Genomic DNA, 17,408 nt, shown 5'->3' on the forward strand with positions numbered 1-17,408 from the left:
GTTACCGTTTCAGAACGGTAGTTACCGTTTCAGAACGGCAGTTACCGTTCCAGAACGGCATATGCCATGGTATGTCAGTGGTCGCGGTGGCACATGCCACAGGCCATTAAACGATCTCGGCGTCTCTCCTAAAAAGTGTCCCTGGAACGCAGCATGAGGTGTAGAGAAACGCTTGTCTTTATTTGAAGCACAATTATATATAAAAATAAAAATAAAGTGTTTCAAGTTTTTCGCTGAGCTGAAAATTTCTGAAAATTTTAAACTAAGAAATTTGGCAAAATAAAACATTTCCAAATAAAAAGGGCTTGTGCGGGTCATTCAGACTCTCTAAATAACTACTCTGAGTAGTAGGGCAGATTGGAACAGTAGGCTTTGTTTTTTTTTATGAAAAAACATACTATATTTTTACCTCGCTTAATTTTCCACGTTATTTTGTCGCGTTTATTTTCTTTATCCGTTTCAGTTACCCTGGCGCTTAGGTCGTTCGCAATTTAAAAAATATAACACAAGCAGTGAACAGGACCAGAACCAATCAGAGGCAAAGGACCGACCGAGCTCTTTCTCTTATCGGTTTAGACCACGATCTGATCCTACCATGACTAGGGATGGGGATCATTAATATTTATTGATATCGATACCATTTTCGATACTCCTTAACGATCCGAGTCTTTATCGATACCACTATCGATACTTTTCTATTAATTGGCGGAAATACGAAGCATTTTTAGTGATGAGGAAAATATTTAGGAAATAAATAATTGCATTTTAAATTAAATACGTAATTCTTAATAAATATTGACATCATTAGTTTTAGTTATGTAAACTAAAATGATTAGAGCACTATACAACTGTATTAGTACTACAGAAACATGAGTAATACAGTATTACTCATGTTTGTCACCAAAAACTAAATTTACCGTTTCTTTATGTTACATTTGAACGCATCATGATAACAGTCGTTTTACTGAGCCAACCTCAACACATCATCATGCAGCACATCTGAAACTTTATTAACTTTTTGAGATAACTAGCTTGCATGCTGCTGATTACAACACCGATTTCACAATTGGATTACTATTGTTGACTGACGGGGCTAGCGACAATGTCTGTGTGTGCGATTACCGCTCGTAGTTTGAGTGGATGTTTAAGACGGGCCCGTCTGTGGTGCGACAGGAGAAGGAGGAGGGACGCAGGAAGTCATATGAAGTGGGGGGTGCTGACTGCTGAATTGTTGAGCGGGGGGGGGGGGGGGGGGGGGTATGCACAACGTAGTGCTGTGTGTAATCGGATGACGAAAAAAAAAAAAAAAAACCGCGGCATTGCCTGAGTTCAAGTGTTGTAGTTGCGTCTGTTGTCCACTAGGGGGGGTGCTGCAGCACCCGGAGCACCCCACTTCCTGCGTCCCTGAGGAGACAGTCTTTTCAACTCGGAGACAGTCGAAGGTACTGCATTTGGTCTTTATTTGATGCACAATGCTAATGTGCTTGGCCATTGAGGTTGTGTTCCCCCCTTTACAATAAATTATTTTTGCCCTTTTTGCACGTTCAGCCATCCTCACGAGAAAAGTAAACTGCCAGACTTCACTTGTTTTACTTGTAATACCTGTTTGCTTACAATTCCCTTCAAAAACATTGGTGGACACGCTGCAGTGATTGGATTTATTTGATTTAAATGCCGTGACGCGACTTGAGGGACACAACACAGGGTATCTGCAGGTTTCAGCAAGTCAAATTTAAGACTTTTTAAGACCTTTTTAATACCACCTTGAATGAAATTTAAGACCTTAAACCCGCGATGGCGGGGGCGATCCCGCTGTATTACAACCCAAGCATAGCATGTGTGTCACTCAATGAGACTCATTCAATTTTACTTTCTGTCTGTTTATTGAACATAAAGTGATACTCCAGGGCTCCGGACTAACTTTTTCCTTGGGTGCACTGGTGCGCCTACATTTTTAATTTGGGTGCACCAGCACGTATTTATGGTGCACCCAAGTTGTAAGTTGTTGAGAGGGGGGTGACAGCGTCTGGGCCCCCGGGCAGCTGCACCGGTTGCACTGTCGATATTTACGCCACTTATTAATAATATTTTCACCATTAAATAAATGCCTTCAGTAAGACCTGGGGGGTATACCACGAACCTCGTTGAACATACCCAGGCTTTCTTGGGAAAACCTGGCTCGACGGAGCCGCAACTCGCAATCACAGTTAAATGGTACCACGACGCTCACTTTAGATTCAATTAGTTGAACCAGGTTTTCCGCTTTAGGTTCAATGCACGTTCACATAAAAGGGGTGTTTCTCGCGTCATTTGAATCACCCTTATGCAAAATAAATCGCGCAAGAGCGTTGTATTTCATCAAAGGCGAGCAATGTATTATTATGAACTCCTACGAGGAATTCAAAGTTCAAATCACAGCCAAGGGGAACACGGTTGCCCATAATATGGCTAGGGTGGCGTGCTGGCAAAAATAGCCAACCGTGTTAATTCGTAAGTGAAAAGATTCTGCATATTGTCTACAAAATATTATGTATCATCATCCCTTTTACCCCCATATATGTGGGGCCCCATGAATTGCGAGCCCAAGTACCGGGAATGCACTCGATCTCCGACCCAATATCGGACGTGCACGTCAAGTTGCTTGCTTTTAGTGGCGTGGTTCAACGTCTCAAATATCAAAACAAAATCAGCCTTGTTGACGCTGCAGATTCGCTCGTTTCGGATGAAAGGCGCTGGTCCGAAGCGAGTTATATACGCCGTTTTGTCCCTTCCAGCAGTAAAGGTGCTCGCGATTTGAGAGTCAGGGAACATCAAACCGAAGAGATCTCCTATCCCCTCATTCGAGTTGTAGGACTGGTGCTTGACCACTGTGTTTAGAATCCACAACACCTCCGCTTTCAGTGTTGGTGTCGCACCAAATGCTACCCTCAGGTCAGTGCTAGCAGCGCGGACCGTCTGCGGCGGTGGCGCCGGGGCAGAGATGCAAAACGTAGAAATGGCTGGGGTCTGTGTGTGGTTCCTGGCAGAGGTTTTATGTTTTTGGCTCTGCATATGGCTGACGACAGCCTTAATCCCCATGGTGCCGAGCTTGAATGTAGGCTACTTTTGCACGGAATGCATCTGGCCTGTTCTGGGTTGGCAACGGACGCTATAGCCAACCTCGGAAACGGACGTCTTCCAGCCAACTGACGTTGAACTTGCATTTACCCATTGTTGCAGACTAGCTAGCAAGCGCGCAGACATCCGTTTATATATGCAGCTTGCAAGAAAGTAGCCCCTCGTACATCTCCTTCCCGAAAAGTCCCGCGAGAAAAATAAAAATGTAATTACCCTGCCCCGACAAATTTAAGACCTCCGAGTTATAAATTTAAGACCAGCATATGACATTTTAGACGAATTTAAGACTTTTTAAGGCCTTAAATTTAGAAAAATGAATTTAAGACTTTTTAAGACTTTTAAGACCTCCGCGGACACCCTGCAACATTACGTTACAGGCTCTACGGGACAAAAAAATTAATAAATGAACGACGGGACTCGATAGTGGTACCGATAAGCCCAAACGTTAATGATTTTCGGGTTTTGAAAAAAGTGGAACCGGAAAGAGAGAACCGGGTTTCGATCCCAACCATTAGTGTGAGTTTGATTACAGGAGAACATAGAGAGATGATGCCATTAGGAAGGAAATTCGCAGAAAACGCAGCTGGTATTTGCGTATTGATACTGCAGAGATTATTGACATTTAAGACCTCCAGGAAAAAAAACCAAGACTTTGATGATGAAATTGAATACTTTTAAGGCTGTAATTTGGGGAAATTTAATTGAATACATTTCAATACTTTTAAGACTCGTTTGGGTGACTTATTGTGAAGGGCTGATGAGACGTGTTGGTGACTTATTGTGAAGGGCTGATGAGACGTGTGAGTGACTTATTGTGAAGGGCTGGGGACTTTACCTGGAACAGCTGAGATCGGCTCTCTTGGTTTCAAACCTAGAAACATAACTACATTTGGACCACTACACACACACACACACACACACACACACACACACACACACACACACACACACACACACACACACACACACACACACACACACACACACACACACACACACACACACACACACAGTTAGTGATGTAGAGATTGATCAGACTGATTCCTTATCAATTTTTTGTTGCTCACCATGTGGGTGGGGTCGCTGGTTCCCAGGTGGACACTCTTCTGACAGAGAGACCTCAGCAGAGAGACGCCTGGTGGGAGGAGACACGGATTACTATAGCAACAAACTATTGCTATACAGAAACACACGTTACTATTGCAACAAACTTTACTTTAGCAACACATCACCATAGCAACACAACATACTATAGCAACACACCTGTCATTATACAGGGGTTGACACTAAGGTTTCAAAAGCACTTGCCCATCAGGCAAGTACGGGTCATGTTCGACTTGCCCGAACATAATGTTCACTTGCCCAAATTAATATCAGAATTGTGAACGGGCCTCTTTTTGCCAGGCACCTGGCCTAATTTTGGGAAACTCAGAAAACTCATCCTAGCTCAGACTGAAGCTGAATGTTAGCTTCCACATATGTAAGTGTATAAAAAATAACAAACTTCTTCTTTGTTTACTTATTTACCAAATGGTCACATCGTGCCATGAAGTGATTTCAGTCCACCGTTGCAACCTATTAAAGCTATCGCCCAGTTATATGTAGACCTGCATGCTTTCATCTGGATTTTATGCAAATGTAAATAACTAAATGTCCAAGGTAGTAGCAAAGATATGTTGTGGCAACCCGGCTTGGTGAGTGACCCGCCTCCTTCCAATAAGCACACCAACTGGAGCTTACTTAAAGCCAAAATGGCACTTTTATTCATTCATAAATGATAAATCTAACAACGCAAACCAAAAAACTTTTTCCTCCGGGTGGAATCCCATCACCCACGAGACTGGTCTCTCCGCACACGCGAACCAGGAGAGCCCAATGTGTGTGGAAGCATGCTTTTTAAAGCATGCTTCCCACCTGCTCCTCAGGTGCTCCGCATTTCAATGATTGGCACGATGATCTTACTGGCGCCATCTGTCGGAAATCTGTGGTACACCGCCTCCACAACCTGCCCCCTTGGCCTCCAGGGGCGCTGTGCCAGAGACGGGTTGCCACACTCCTCCACCCTTTGATGAAGGCCCGGTGCACCTCTGACTGACCAGCAACCCGCGTCGAGGCTGGATAGGGTGTTGGCGTTGCCCCGGCCAGTGTCCCCCCTGGAACCTGTAGGACCTCTTGCCGGACCGGTAGTCCTGCCCGAAGCGTAGCTGCTCCTGCTGCCGGCGCAGCTTGTCCCGCCCCCGCTGGATCCCGTACCGCTCACGCCGGCGCTCAAACCGGATGCGCTGCCGCTCACGCTCCAGGAACTGCAGCTCCATGCAGTCGGCGTCCAGACGCCGCTTCTCCACCTCCAGCCAGTTCCTCTTGCGGATCAGGTGCTCCCGTTCCTCCCTCTCTTTGAACTGACGGATGCGATCCCTCCTCTCCACCTCTAGGACGCGTCGCCTCGGCTGGGCTGCCCGTCCAGGTGGCGCTGTTCCCCGTCTGTCCTGACGAGTCTCAATTGGCTGGGGCTGGGGTCCGACGTTGAAGCTCAGCTGTTGGGCGACCTGCCGATTCTCTTCCAGTTCCTTCATCAAACCCGACAGCTGGGCCTTCAGTGCCTCCCTCTCCCGGGACCAGTCCATGCTTTAGGCCTCGTTTCCGGCGGCAGTCTCCTCCAGGGCCATCTTGTGCTCCACCCTCATCTTCTCCAGCATAGTCCTGCTGGCCACCAGCTCCTCACCTTTCCTCTGGTCATCCTGGAACCTTTGTTCCTTCAGCCGCTGGATAATATGCTCCTTCTCAGCGAGGGATTCCACCAACCTGGTGAGGGCGCTGTCCGTGTTGGAGGTGTCCGCCTGCAGCGACTTGATCCTCCCTTTCAGGCTGCCCATCTGCTTCTCCTTGTCCCGAAGCTGTTCCTGCAGGTTCTCCATCCCGTTCTGTAGGTCATTGACCTTCCGCTCCTTAACCTCCAGCATGTCCTTGAGGTCCTGGATCTCCCTGTTCAGGGTGCACTTCTCCTCGGGGCTTTCCTGGATCTGCTTGTTCAACTCGTTGAACGTGGGCCCCTGCTCGAGCCGTTGGACCGCCTCTCGGAGGAGGAGGAGTTCAGTTTCTCTCTGGGTGGCAGCTGCAGCTCTGTTGGGGCTCTGCATCGGTGTTCTGGCGTCCCCTGAAAAACCTGTGGCTCGGTCGAGGCTCTGCGTTGGGGTTCGTTCATCCATTGAAAAGGAAAAACAGTTGCGTGGTCGGATTGCCTCCATTTGGAAGTCGGCGTTCACTTAAAAAATGGTCCGTAGATTGGTCGAGCTGCCTGCATGCTCCACCATATGTGGCAACCCGGCTTGGTGAGTGACCCGCCTCCTTCCAATAAGCACACCAACTGGAGCTTAGTTAAAGCCAAAATGGCTTTATTCATTCATAAATGATAAATCTAACAAAGCAAACCAAAAAAACTCAGCTTTGGAGGAATCAACAGTCTTTTTCCTCCGGGTGGAATCCCATCACCCACGAGACTGGTCTCTCCGCACACGCGAACCAGGAGAGCCCAATGTGTGTGGAAGCATGCTTTTTAAAGCATGCTTCCCACCTGCTCCTCAGGTGCTCCGCATTTCAATGATTGGCACCGATGTTCTTACTGGCGCCATCTGTCGGAAATCTGTGGTACACCGCCTCCACAACCTGCCCCCTTGGCCTCCAGGGGCGCTGTGCCAGAGACGGGTTGCCACAATGTATTTTTTAACTTTCACGTTTCTTGTAAATCTAACTTAATGATCACAATCGCGTTTATGGTACTGTTGTCACGATACTGAACTGCACTGTCTAGCACTGCACTTTTTAAACGGCTAACATTTTGGTATTTAAATGCTTCTTTTGCACTTCTGGTTGGATGTCAACTGCATTTCATTAGTTTTGTATCTATACTGCTATATCTGCTAGTGACAATAAAGTTGAATCAAATCAAATCAAAATCAATACTGGATTTTCTAACTTCGATACTATACCTGGAAAAAAAATGATATTCTACACCATTTTCGATACCAGGAGATACGTTTTTTCAGAAAAGAACGTAACCAAAGTAAATAGAGTATACCTCCAAAACTGCTTGGGCTATAATATTACATCTCGGTGCCAATAGAAAGATTGTTGTGCAAGGGAAATATTCAATGTTCTGATTGAGGGTAATTTACCTTTTTCCTAAGCAACCTTCTCTTAATAATTTATTGTAAACACCATGTTTAGTTGCAAAATTTGGCTGCTGGATTATCTGTTTATCGTGGTTTAATGAGATCAGATTCAACTTTGTGGACATAAATCACAAAGGTAAAATTTCATTTTTGGTTGTTAAAAGAAAGGGGGAAGTTTCTTCTTAAGTTGTTATTTGCGAGTTTTAGTCCCAGAATGATATGGTTTAGATTGTCGGAATCAGTGGAGGCTCAGCTTTCATTTAATATATAGTTTGCAATTTCATGAAAAAGTCCGCTATTGCTGTGCATGTGCACAGTGATGAAACCCAAAACCCTGTTCTTTCATTTGCATATGACTTTAAATGATTCTTTTGACTTTCCTTGGTAATTTGCTTTAATCTAAAGTACTTCCAAACCGCACTCCTCCATCACTACTCCGTCTACCTTCTCTATCTAAACCGGCGACGGCGGCGCTGCACTTGTGATTCTAGCTGTGTTGGCTAACCTTTAGCTAACACCGTCACACAGAGCATCGAGACTAGTGCCGAATCACTGCCAGAGACCGAACTGCGAGTGAGTGACAGGAGGCTATGTTCGCGCTGCAGCGCTGTGAGTCTGTTAACTCGCTGTCCGAGAGAAGAGAAGACAGCTTGCTGATCAATAGCAAATATATCTATTTTGTGTGATTTTGCGGAGGAAAGTGGTTGTTCTGCAGCATTTAGAAACTCTTACATAAATAGCCTTTATATGAACAAACCCTAAAAAATGCACTTGCCCTTACGTGCCACAAGAAATGGGTTACGGGACAGGGCTGGGTATACATATCACCCCATCTATCAATTGCCTGTATAAAGCATACTTTGTTCCCCTGATTCACAGAATTAAAGAGGACCTGGCGCGCTGTACCACTCAGCCACTGTCTCTCTTGGAGTAAACCTTTTTAAGATGACCATACTCCAAGGATTTATTTTGTACCCCTTCAAAATGATCCCAGCTCGCTTATCTCTGTTATAAACAGCTCTCCATCTTCCTTTCTTTGGCGCAAAAAGCGGGCTAGGCTGAGACTTACCATACTGAAGTTCCCTTTCAATGAAGGTGGTCTTGGTGTTATATTAAACAATAGATATTAAACGATACTAAATTGCATGCCTCTGCAGTTATTTATGGCAATGGTTTAAAGACGACCCTAAATCTACCTGCCTCACTTTTGCGGCTGCCCAAATGGCCCCTATTCCTCTCCGTAATGCTTGATACGCCTAGAAAAAATGGGTTAGTCATAATGTTAAGGGCAACTGTATTCTACAGAGCACTCTTAGAGTCTGGAGACTGCCAAGAAAATTAGCAAACCAAGAAGGCTTCATCTCTTTCCTCCCGCCTATTCACTTAAATCAAGATTTTCCCCTGGTTTGGTGGACCATGCCTTTTCTTTGTGGTCTGACAGTGGAATAAGGACAATGGGGGACTTAGTTATGGATCGCACTCTGTTGTCTTTTGATCAGCTCAAAGAAAAGTATCGTCTCCCTCAGAATAATTCTTTCACATATTTGCAATTCCGCAGCTTCTTAACATCTGCCATTAAAATGCACCCTCTCAGCTGTGGAGAAGGCTATTCGAGTCCAAGACGCAAGAAAACTTGTCATCAGATTCTATAGAGCTTTGTCTGTCCCGAGCGGGGACTGCATGGTTCATGCCACGTCTCTCGCTGATTTAGGTGTGAAAATCCCAGATGAGGAGTGGGACAACATTTGGTCGAGCTTTTAAAGCTTACTTACCAACAAAGCCTGGGAGATGCAGTTTAGGGTTATAAAAAGGCTACAAATTACCCCAGTGAAACGTAACAAGATTAATCCTTTGTGGTCAAAATACTGTAGTAAATGTGAAACATTCAAGGTTAATATTTAGACCGTATTTTTGCATGCCCTCTCATAAATGATTTCTGGGTTGATATTTGTAAGGAACCTATTTTTTGAATCCTTGGAATACAATCGGCAGCGCTGATTCTTTGCCCCTCCTCACTGAAGCTGCTCCAGCTACTTATTTTTAATGCAAGGAGGTGTATTCTTCTCCAATGGATCTCAGACTCTGTCCCTACGGTCACTCATTGGATTCAGAGTGTTATGGAATTCATCCTATTAGAGGCTAAAAGCTTCTGGCTCAAGGAAAAGCCATTTCATTTCTTTGGCATATGGGACCCCTTTCTGGACTATATTGGGGATGAGGGGGCCCAGGCTCTTAGGAATGGTCTCTATGGACTGGCATGGAGTGACATCCCTAGGTACATTTCCACGTAAGCTATATTACCTGTCTACTAGGGCTGTAACGATACACAAACTCACGATTTTTGACCCACGGTTCGATACATCCCACGATTTTTTTTAATTTAAAAAGCATTTTATTTAAACAATATAACAATTAACTTAATGTAACATTTAATAACAAATAATTTGGAACACTGAACAGATTTGAACAGAAAGAATACTATTAAAGTATAGCTAAATTAATAAATACAGAACCAAAGATTGCAGTTGGAGGATGCATGCAGGTAGGCAAAAACCCTCAACTAGTTTGGTTGGTTTAGTCAAATATCCTATTAGCGCTTCTTATTAGACAATGTAGCTTAAATAATTAGGCCGTATAGAATGCAACATGTTTAATATCCTAACTTTCAATAGATGGGAAAAACCATGAACGTCTAACACGAACGTCGCAATAACGAGGCAGTGTGTTACGAGTAACGTAGGCCTATGTGTGTGCGCGAGAATGGCAGTGTGCGTATGTGTGTATGTGAGTGACGTCAGCGAGCGAGGAGAGCGAGCGGTAGCGTGTGCGTCTAGTGAAGAAGCGAAAGAGTCCGGTAGAATAAAGTACCCATCCTGTCAATAATCGGTGGCCGCTTCATTCCGACCTATAAGCAGACAAACTGCCGGTCAAATCACACAAAACAATAGAGACAGGGATCACAAAGGCAATTTTTAATCGCGCTTGGCCCACTGCATTTCTCCGTGCTTGGAGAAATGCAATCCTCCGTAGCCACGGAGAGCTGTCATCACAGAGAGGGCATCTCGTCGCATACTTACGTCATCGATAAGAGGGGGCAAACACCTTACTATAGCAACAGCGTGGCGCAGTAGAGTACCTGTGTTCCTGTTGCTGGCATATCTGTGCTCCCATTGGCTCAGCAGGATGTTGAGGTAGCGGCGACACTCGAAGAAGCGCAGGTAGTGAGAGGAGGAGGAGGAGGGGAAGATCCTCTCAAAGTCCCCCCGACGCCCAAGCTCGTCCTCGCTCTGAGCCAGCACACACACGTCCTCCGGGGTGAGCACATCCAGCACGCTGGAGTACAGGTCCTAAAGCACAACAACGCACAACACACTATTATACACACTGATCAGAGTACAGGTCCTAACGCACAACACACTATCATAAATACTGAGTACAGGTCCTAATGCACAAAACACTTTAATAAACACTGAGTACCGGTCCTAATGCACAACCAACTATTATACAAACTAACAGTAAACAAACGTCCTGTGTGGACATTGTGGCATCCCGCCCCTTGAACCTCGGCCCGGGCGGGTCCGAGGTGCGGTAGTCGACGGCATATACCGCCGCCACCCACTGACTGGCGACAGAGAGCACCCCTTCTCTCTCCCCAATCAGCGTGATTGGGGGACACCTGCCGGGAGGAGCGGAGGCTATCTTAAAAGGGCCACGAGGACAGACAGAAGGCACCGGGAGCGCAGGAGAGCAAGGAAGCCCAAGGGGCGACAACGAACTAGAGGCTCACGGAGACCCTAAGTCCTATGCATGTGGACCCTGTATACCCCGGTTTATTATAATAAATGCCAAGTACGGCTTGAAACCCTGACTACACGTGTCATTCTTACCTGGAACCCGCACCATCAAGCACCGGGTTACCACAACATCCAGGGTACAGGTCCTCGGGTGTATGCTGTAAGGTGTGTGTACATCCAGGGTACAGGTCCTCAGGTGTATGGTGTGTGTAGGTACAGGTCCTCAGGTGTAAGGCGTATGTAGGTACAGGTCATCAGGGGTAAGGTGTGTGTAGGAACAGGACCTCAGGGGTAAGGTGTGTGTACTTCCAGGGAACAGGTCCTCAGGTGTAAGGTGTGTGTAGGTACATGTCCTCAGGTGTAAGGTGTGTGTAGGTACAGGTCCTCAGGTGCGTGTAGGTACAGGTCCTCACGTCTAAGGTGTGTGTAGGTACAAGACCTCAGGTGTAAGGTGTGTGTAGGTACAGGTCCTCGGGCGTAAGGTGTGTGTGTGAGCGTACCTGTTGAGTCTGTGAGATGAAGAAGGCCCTCTTCACTTTCTCGTCAGTAGAGAGCTGCGTCCTGCTTTGCCTGCTGCTGCCACCACATACACTAAAAAACAGAAGTTTATACCTCAGTAATTTGCTCTCACATTCATTAGAAGGAAATCTAATCCAATGTGATTCTGATGAATGGAATGCCAATGTCATGTTACCCTGTGGTTACATGTTAATGTGGAGGTTGATGGGACAGGTAAAGGCCTAATGTAACATTTCACATTCAAATATCGACAAATTACTAGATCTATGTTATTTAGTTTGTTGAGTTGTCGACCTAAGTTTTCTATCATCCGGGGAAACACGCAAACACACTATCCACACTATCCATACTTCACTAGCCATCTAGCTTATCACGATGTGATACTTCAACAAGTAGCTAATGTACTTGTCTGGGTCATTTGCTATTTATCCATTGAAGAGAACGACGCCGTCCAAGAACAATAGTGTTTTACATACAGTGATTATTTATATTTATGTATTTCATTGTAGAGTTTCATTGTAGAGATCTGAGAACGGCCTCTCCTTTCAGTACACTCCAGTGTTGTTTTTGGCAGGCATTTTAGATTTAGTTTTAGTCTTAGTCTTTTTGACGAAATGCTTCTTAGTTTTAGTCCCATTTTAGTCATTTCTATCTTTGAAAGTTTTAGTCTAGTTTTAGTCTGACGAAAACTCAAAAGGTTTTAGTCTAGTTTTAGTCCGACGAAAACTACGCACACGGCACTGCCGTGTGCGTGCAGGCGCAGCTGCGCGCGAGCGAGGCTTTTAGTGTGTGATGGGGGCGTGACTGTTAGGACAAGCAGCTGGCTCCATTTCTGATGCCTGAGCTCTTGATTGACATTGCACGCATATTATAGTTGGCGGGAAAAAAGCATGTTTTGAAACTTTGTTCGTCCACTCACTAACAATTTAGTCTCGTCTAGTTCTCGTCTGACGAAAATGTCTAAATTTTTCGTCACATTTTAGTCTTTATATGGCTTTGGTGACGTTCGTCTTAGTCTCATTTTCGTCATGGAAAAAAGGGGTCTGACGACGTCATTTTCGTTTTCGTCTTGCCTGACGAAAACAACACTGGTACACTCTACGCTCTACTCTACTCTACACTCTACTCTAGACCTCCACCAGTCCTCCTTTAGTAGCTCCTAACTTGGTCTGAAAAAAGGCTGCTGTAGTTTCCACCAGGGGTGTGCATCTCTCCTTTGAAGGACGATCCGATACACATCTAGATACATGCGCTACGATACGATTCAGGGACGATACAATTTAATATGGAACGATTCGATGCGATTCAACGTTCTAACGAGCCGGTGCGATTTGTTTTAATCCAATAGATGCAGTTAACATTTGTTTAATGTGAACGCATTAATCTTTCTATTATTCAGATAAGCCTTCTATAAAAGAACCATTGCCTACTTTCAAATAGATATATTGTAAAAGGCCCATGGAATCTTTTTATATATTTTTTTTTTTAATGGCATGGGGAAAAAAATTGAAGATAAATTTATCAATTTAGAACTACATGTCTATTTATTTGTTTATTGAAAGACTTAATCGCTGTCCTACACAATTTACAAATAGCGAGGCTTTTGTCAATATTCCCCTCCTTCTTATAAAACCCAAATGACTTCCACATGTTTGATTTCAGATTCGCTGGTGCATTGAAAATCGTTTCACCATTTTCCGACATGTTTTATTGTTCTATTTTTAATATGGCTTGCTTACGCTCACTCACAACTCCGGTTGTTCCCTGCTCGCGAGACGCGGCGGTGCTCACGGAAACATACACAAACACACACACACACACGGATCCGCCCACTTCCTCAAATTCCATTTTTCAGAAATTAGTTGACAATGCTATCTTGATATCAGGCAAAAGCTCAATCAACCAATTCACAATGTTTAAATCGGTGCATTGACCGATTCTTGGTCATTTTAAATAAGGGCCCACGTATCGATGTAGTCGCATCTGTGTTAATCCAATCAGATCCGATTCGTATCAGTGAATCGGTACACCCTTAGTTTCCAACAATGTACACAAACAGAAAGTCAGTTTAACCTGTTATATACAGTATATGTTAGGTCAGTTTAACCTGTAGTATATACAGTCTAAGTTAAGTCAGTTTAATCTGTATTATATAAAGTCTATGTTAGGTCAGTTTAACCTGTATTTCATACAGTTTATCTTAAATCAGTTTAACCTGTATAACATAGTCTATCTTAAGTCGGTGGTCTATCTGTAACCGAAAGGTTGCTAGTTCGATCCCCAGCTCCTCCTAGCTGAGTGTTGAGTGTGTCCCTGAGCAAGACACTTAACCCTAACTGCTCCTGACGAGCTGGCCGTCGCCTTGCATGGTGGACTCTGCCGTCGATGTGTCAATGTGTGTATTAACCGATGTAGGTCGCTTTGGATAAAAGCGTCTGCTAAATGCCCTAATTGTAATTGTAATTAAGTCAGTGACCTAAATTAGACTGTATATACTACAGGTTAAACTGACCTAACAGACTGCATAATACAAGTTAAACTGACTTAACTTAGACTGTATATACTACAGGTTAAACTGAACTAACATAAACTGACTTTCCGTATGTTTACATTGTTGGAAACTAGAGGTAATAACGATTCACCGATACGAATCAGATCCGTTTGGATTAACAGATGCAACTACTTAGATAGCTGGGCGCCTGATATGATTAAAAATGACCAAGGATTGGTCAATGCACCGATTTAAACATTGCAAATTGGTTGATTGAAGCTTTAGCCTGATATCAAGATAGCCTGATATACAGTATACAGTCTATGTCAAGTCAGTTTAACCTGTATAATATAAAGTCTATGTTAAGTCAGCTTAACCTGTATTATAGTCTATGTCAAGTCAGTTTAACCTGTATTATATAGTGTTAAGTCAGTTGAAAATGTATTATATACAGTTACGTTAATACAGTTTAACCTGTAGTATAAACAGTCTATGTAAGTCAGTTTAATCATATGATATAGTCTATGTAAAGTCAGTTTAACCTGTAAAATGTACAGTTAATGTTAAGTCAGTTTAACCTGGTAAAAATCGAAGTCTATGTGAGTCAGTTTAACCTCCTGTTGAATTTCCTTTTAGGTTGGCCATTGTTTAGTGAAGGATACTTTTTGACCAAACGATGGTTCAATAGAACGTAGCACTGTCTCCTGGCAGATACACCTGGTATATACAGTGCTAGAGACAGGACTCATACCAGGCTTTAATTCCCCGTGCACATCGCTGTTATCACTTCTAACCTCTAGCCAGCTTCCGTTCATCTACTTCTAAGGGGAACACTGTATTGTGTGCGCTAACGTTATGAAGTTACAACGTTCAACGTTCAACTGAGAAACATTGCAAAAATCCGACCCATGTTATCTGCAGCAGATGCAGAGTCACAGATTCACGCATTTATATCATCAAGACTGGATTATTGTAATTCATTGTTCTCGGGTCTACCTAACTAACACGAGAAGTCTACAGCTTGTACAGAATGCTGCAGCAATTGACTAGCACGAGAAAGTTTGATCACATCACTCCTATTCTCGCCTCTTTGCACTGGCAACCAATAACTTCCAGATTGGATTTTAAGGTGCTACTGCTAACCTATAAAGCCTTGCATGGATGACCTGAAGGACCTCATCATTCCTTATAGTCCTTCACGGCCCCTCCAGTTTTCGGGAGCTGGCCTTCTTTCACTACCAAAGGTTAAAAAGAAATCGGCTGGACAGTTTGCCTATCGAGCCCCCTTCCTATGGAAAAGTCTGCCACCTACGGTCAGGGAAGCTGACTCTGTGCAGCTATTCAAAGCAAAGCTTAAAACGCACCTCTACAGCCTTGCGTTTGAAACATAGGGGTGCGAAAACGATACAGATGCGATATGATGACCGCTGTGTGTTTGTTCGTGCTTTTGTTAATGCAGTTACTAAATTAGAAGCAGTATACATTTCCACGATGTACTTTTTCCCTTTAATTCCCTATTCTGTCTGTCCTAGCGTGTTGCAGTAACTGTGACTGGATGCTTGGACGCATGGTAGAGAGTGTACTGAGAGGAGAGGCCGTTCTCAGATCTCTACAATGAAACTCTACAATGAAATACATAAATATAAATAATCACTGTTGCTTGGACGCATGTGACTGGATGCTTGGATGCATGGTTAACCATGGAAAACATGGTTAACCAGCCAGCAGCACCCCATCATCAATTGGGCCTTGCATGGATTACGGGTGTCGATGCACTTGTCACAACCTGACCGTTCGTGTTGTGTTAGTGCTGAATACGTGGACGAGTTGGATGACAAGCTCCGGGAGTCTTCGTCGCTGAATATCATGCAACCAAAGAAAAACCAGCAGAACGTGGACGAGATGGAGGATTTAAGGAAATCTCTTAGCTTGTGGCAAAACAACAAACACAACTACTTGGACTAATGGAGGAAGTGCGGCAGCTCAAGGTAATAATAAAGGAGAAGGATATAAAAATGAATAAACTGGAGCGACGAGTCGATGACTTGGAGCAATATTCAAGAATGAATGACTTGATAATAAGTGGACTAGTGACAAAGCATCAAACCTATGCCCGAGTGACAGGTGTCACACACTTCCTCGGAAAGACAACAACACCAAACCGATCATCATAATACGCTTTGTTAACAGAAAAGCCAAAGCCGAACTACTGAGCCAGGCCAGGAAGCTGCGGGGGACAAATGTGTTCCTAAATGACCACCTAACAAAGAAAAATGCGGATACTGCAAGGCAGGCACGTATCCTAAAAAAAACAAAATAAGATACAAGCTATGTGGACAATGAACTGTAAAGTGTGGATAAAGATGAATGCATCTCCCAAAGAAGCTAAAGTTATCATGGTAAAGGAGTGCAAAGACCTTGACAAATACTGATGAACAGACAATGAATGACATGAGAGGACCAGATATGGATTACTCCCTACCATTTATAGACATACATGATGATGACTTTGGAGAAACAGGACCATTGGAACATACGGGCAGCAGCCTCAATAAACATGTTAAATTTGAAGCGCTGAACTTGAAAACCTTTGACTGCAAATAACATAAATCACACGAAATGGAAAATGAAATTTGATCCTGAGAACCGTCTCTACAACAATAACTGAGTATTATACAGAAGATCAATTTAAAAGTATTGTTATTAAGGAGGGAACATCGTCATCAGTACACTTCAACAGCAGAAGTCTATAACCGTTTTACAAAAATCAAGGACTACCTGAATCAATAGGACATGTTTAGTGTAATTGCTGTATCTGAAACCTTGCTTAATGATGAGAAGGGGAGAAATGTGGAATTAGAGGGATACAGACTATTTACCATCAATAGAAAAAAAAAAAACGGGAGGAGGGGTTGCGAAATATCATGGAATGTATAACCATAGAAATAGATGCTGAAAAGGCTAAGAACATATTGTTAAGTTGTATTTATAGAGCAACAGGATCCTGCCCAAATATATTCAATGAAAAAATGATCGAAATGTATGATAAAATTAATGACAGAAATATGGTCTTCGTATGTGGGGATTTCAACATAGATCTACTGAACCCAAATGAAAACAAAATAGAGAATTTATGGACATAATGTACAGTCTATGTCTAATTCCTACCATCATAAAAGCAACAAGAATAACAAGCGGTAGTGCAACATTAATAGATAATATTTTCAGCAACAACATGGTACACAGAGTTGTAAGTGGACTGCTTATTAATGAAATCAGTGACCACCTTCCAATTTTTACAATAGTACAAGACTTCTT

At 43.6% G+C, this 17,408-nt stretch overlaps 1 protein-coding gene across 7 annotated transcripts in view; it reads right to left on the minus strand.

The window, feature by feature from the left end:
- Window positions 1-17,408, minus strand: part of ttll4 (tubulin tyrosine ligase-like family, member 4) — a 91,274-nt gene that overhangs the window by 4,359 nt on the left and 69,507 nt on the right. For 6 of the 7 annotated variants that reach the window (XM_060074672.1, XM_060074670.1, XM_060074668.1 and 3 more), the window contains 4 exons: window positions 11,581-11,671; window positions 10,423-10,633; window positions 4,185-4,252; window positions 3,953-4,014 (listed from right to left, as the gene is read on the minus strand). In XM_060074672.1, the coding sequence (XP_059930655.1) occupies window positions 3,953-4,014; window positions 4,185-4,252; window positions 10,423-10,633; window positions 11,581-11,671 (432 nt within the window). Of the gene's footprint in view, window positions 1-3,952; window positions 4,015-4,184; window positions 4,253-6,679; window positions 6,805-10,422; window positions 10,634-11,580; window positions 11,672-17,408 lie in introns of those variants that run through there. The other variant, XM_060074671.1, reaches the window with a different exon arrangement.

Source organism: Gadus macrocephalus, chromosome 16 (assembly GCF_031168955.1).
Source record: "Gadus macrocephalus chromosome 16, ASM3116895v1".
Lineage (NCBI taxonomy): Eukaryota > Metazoa > Chordata > Actinopteri > Gadiformes > Gadidae > Gadus > Gadus macrocephalus.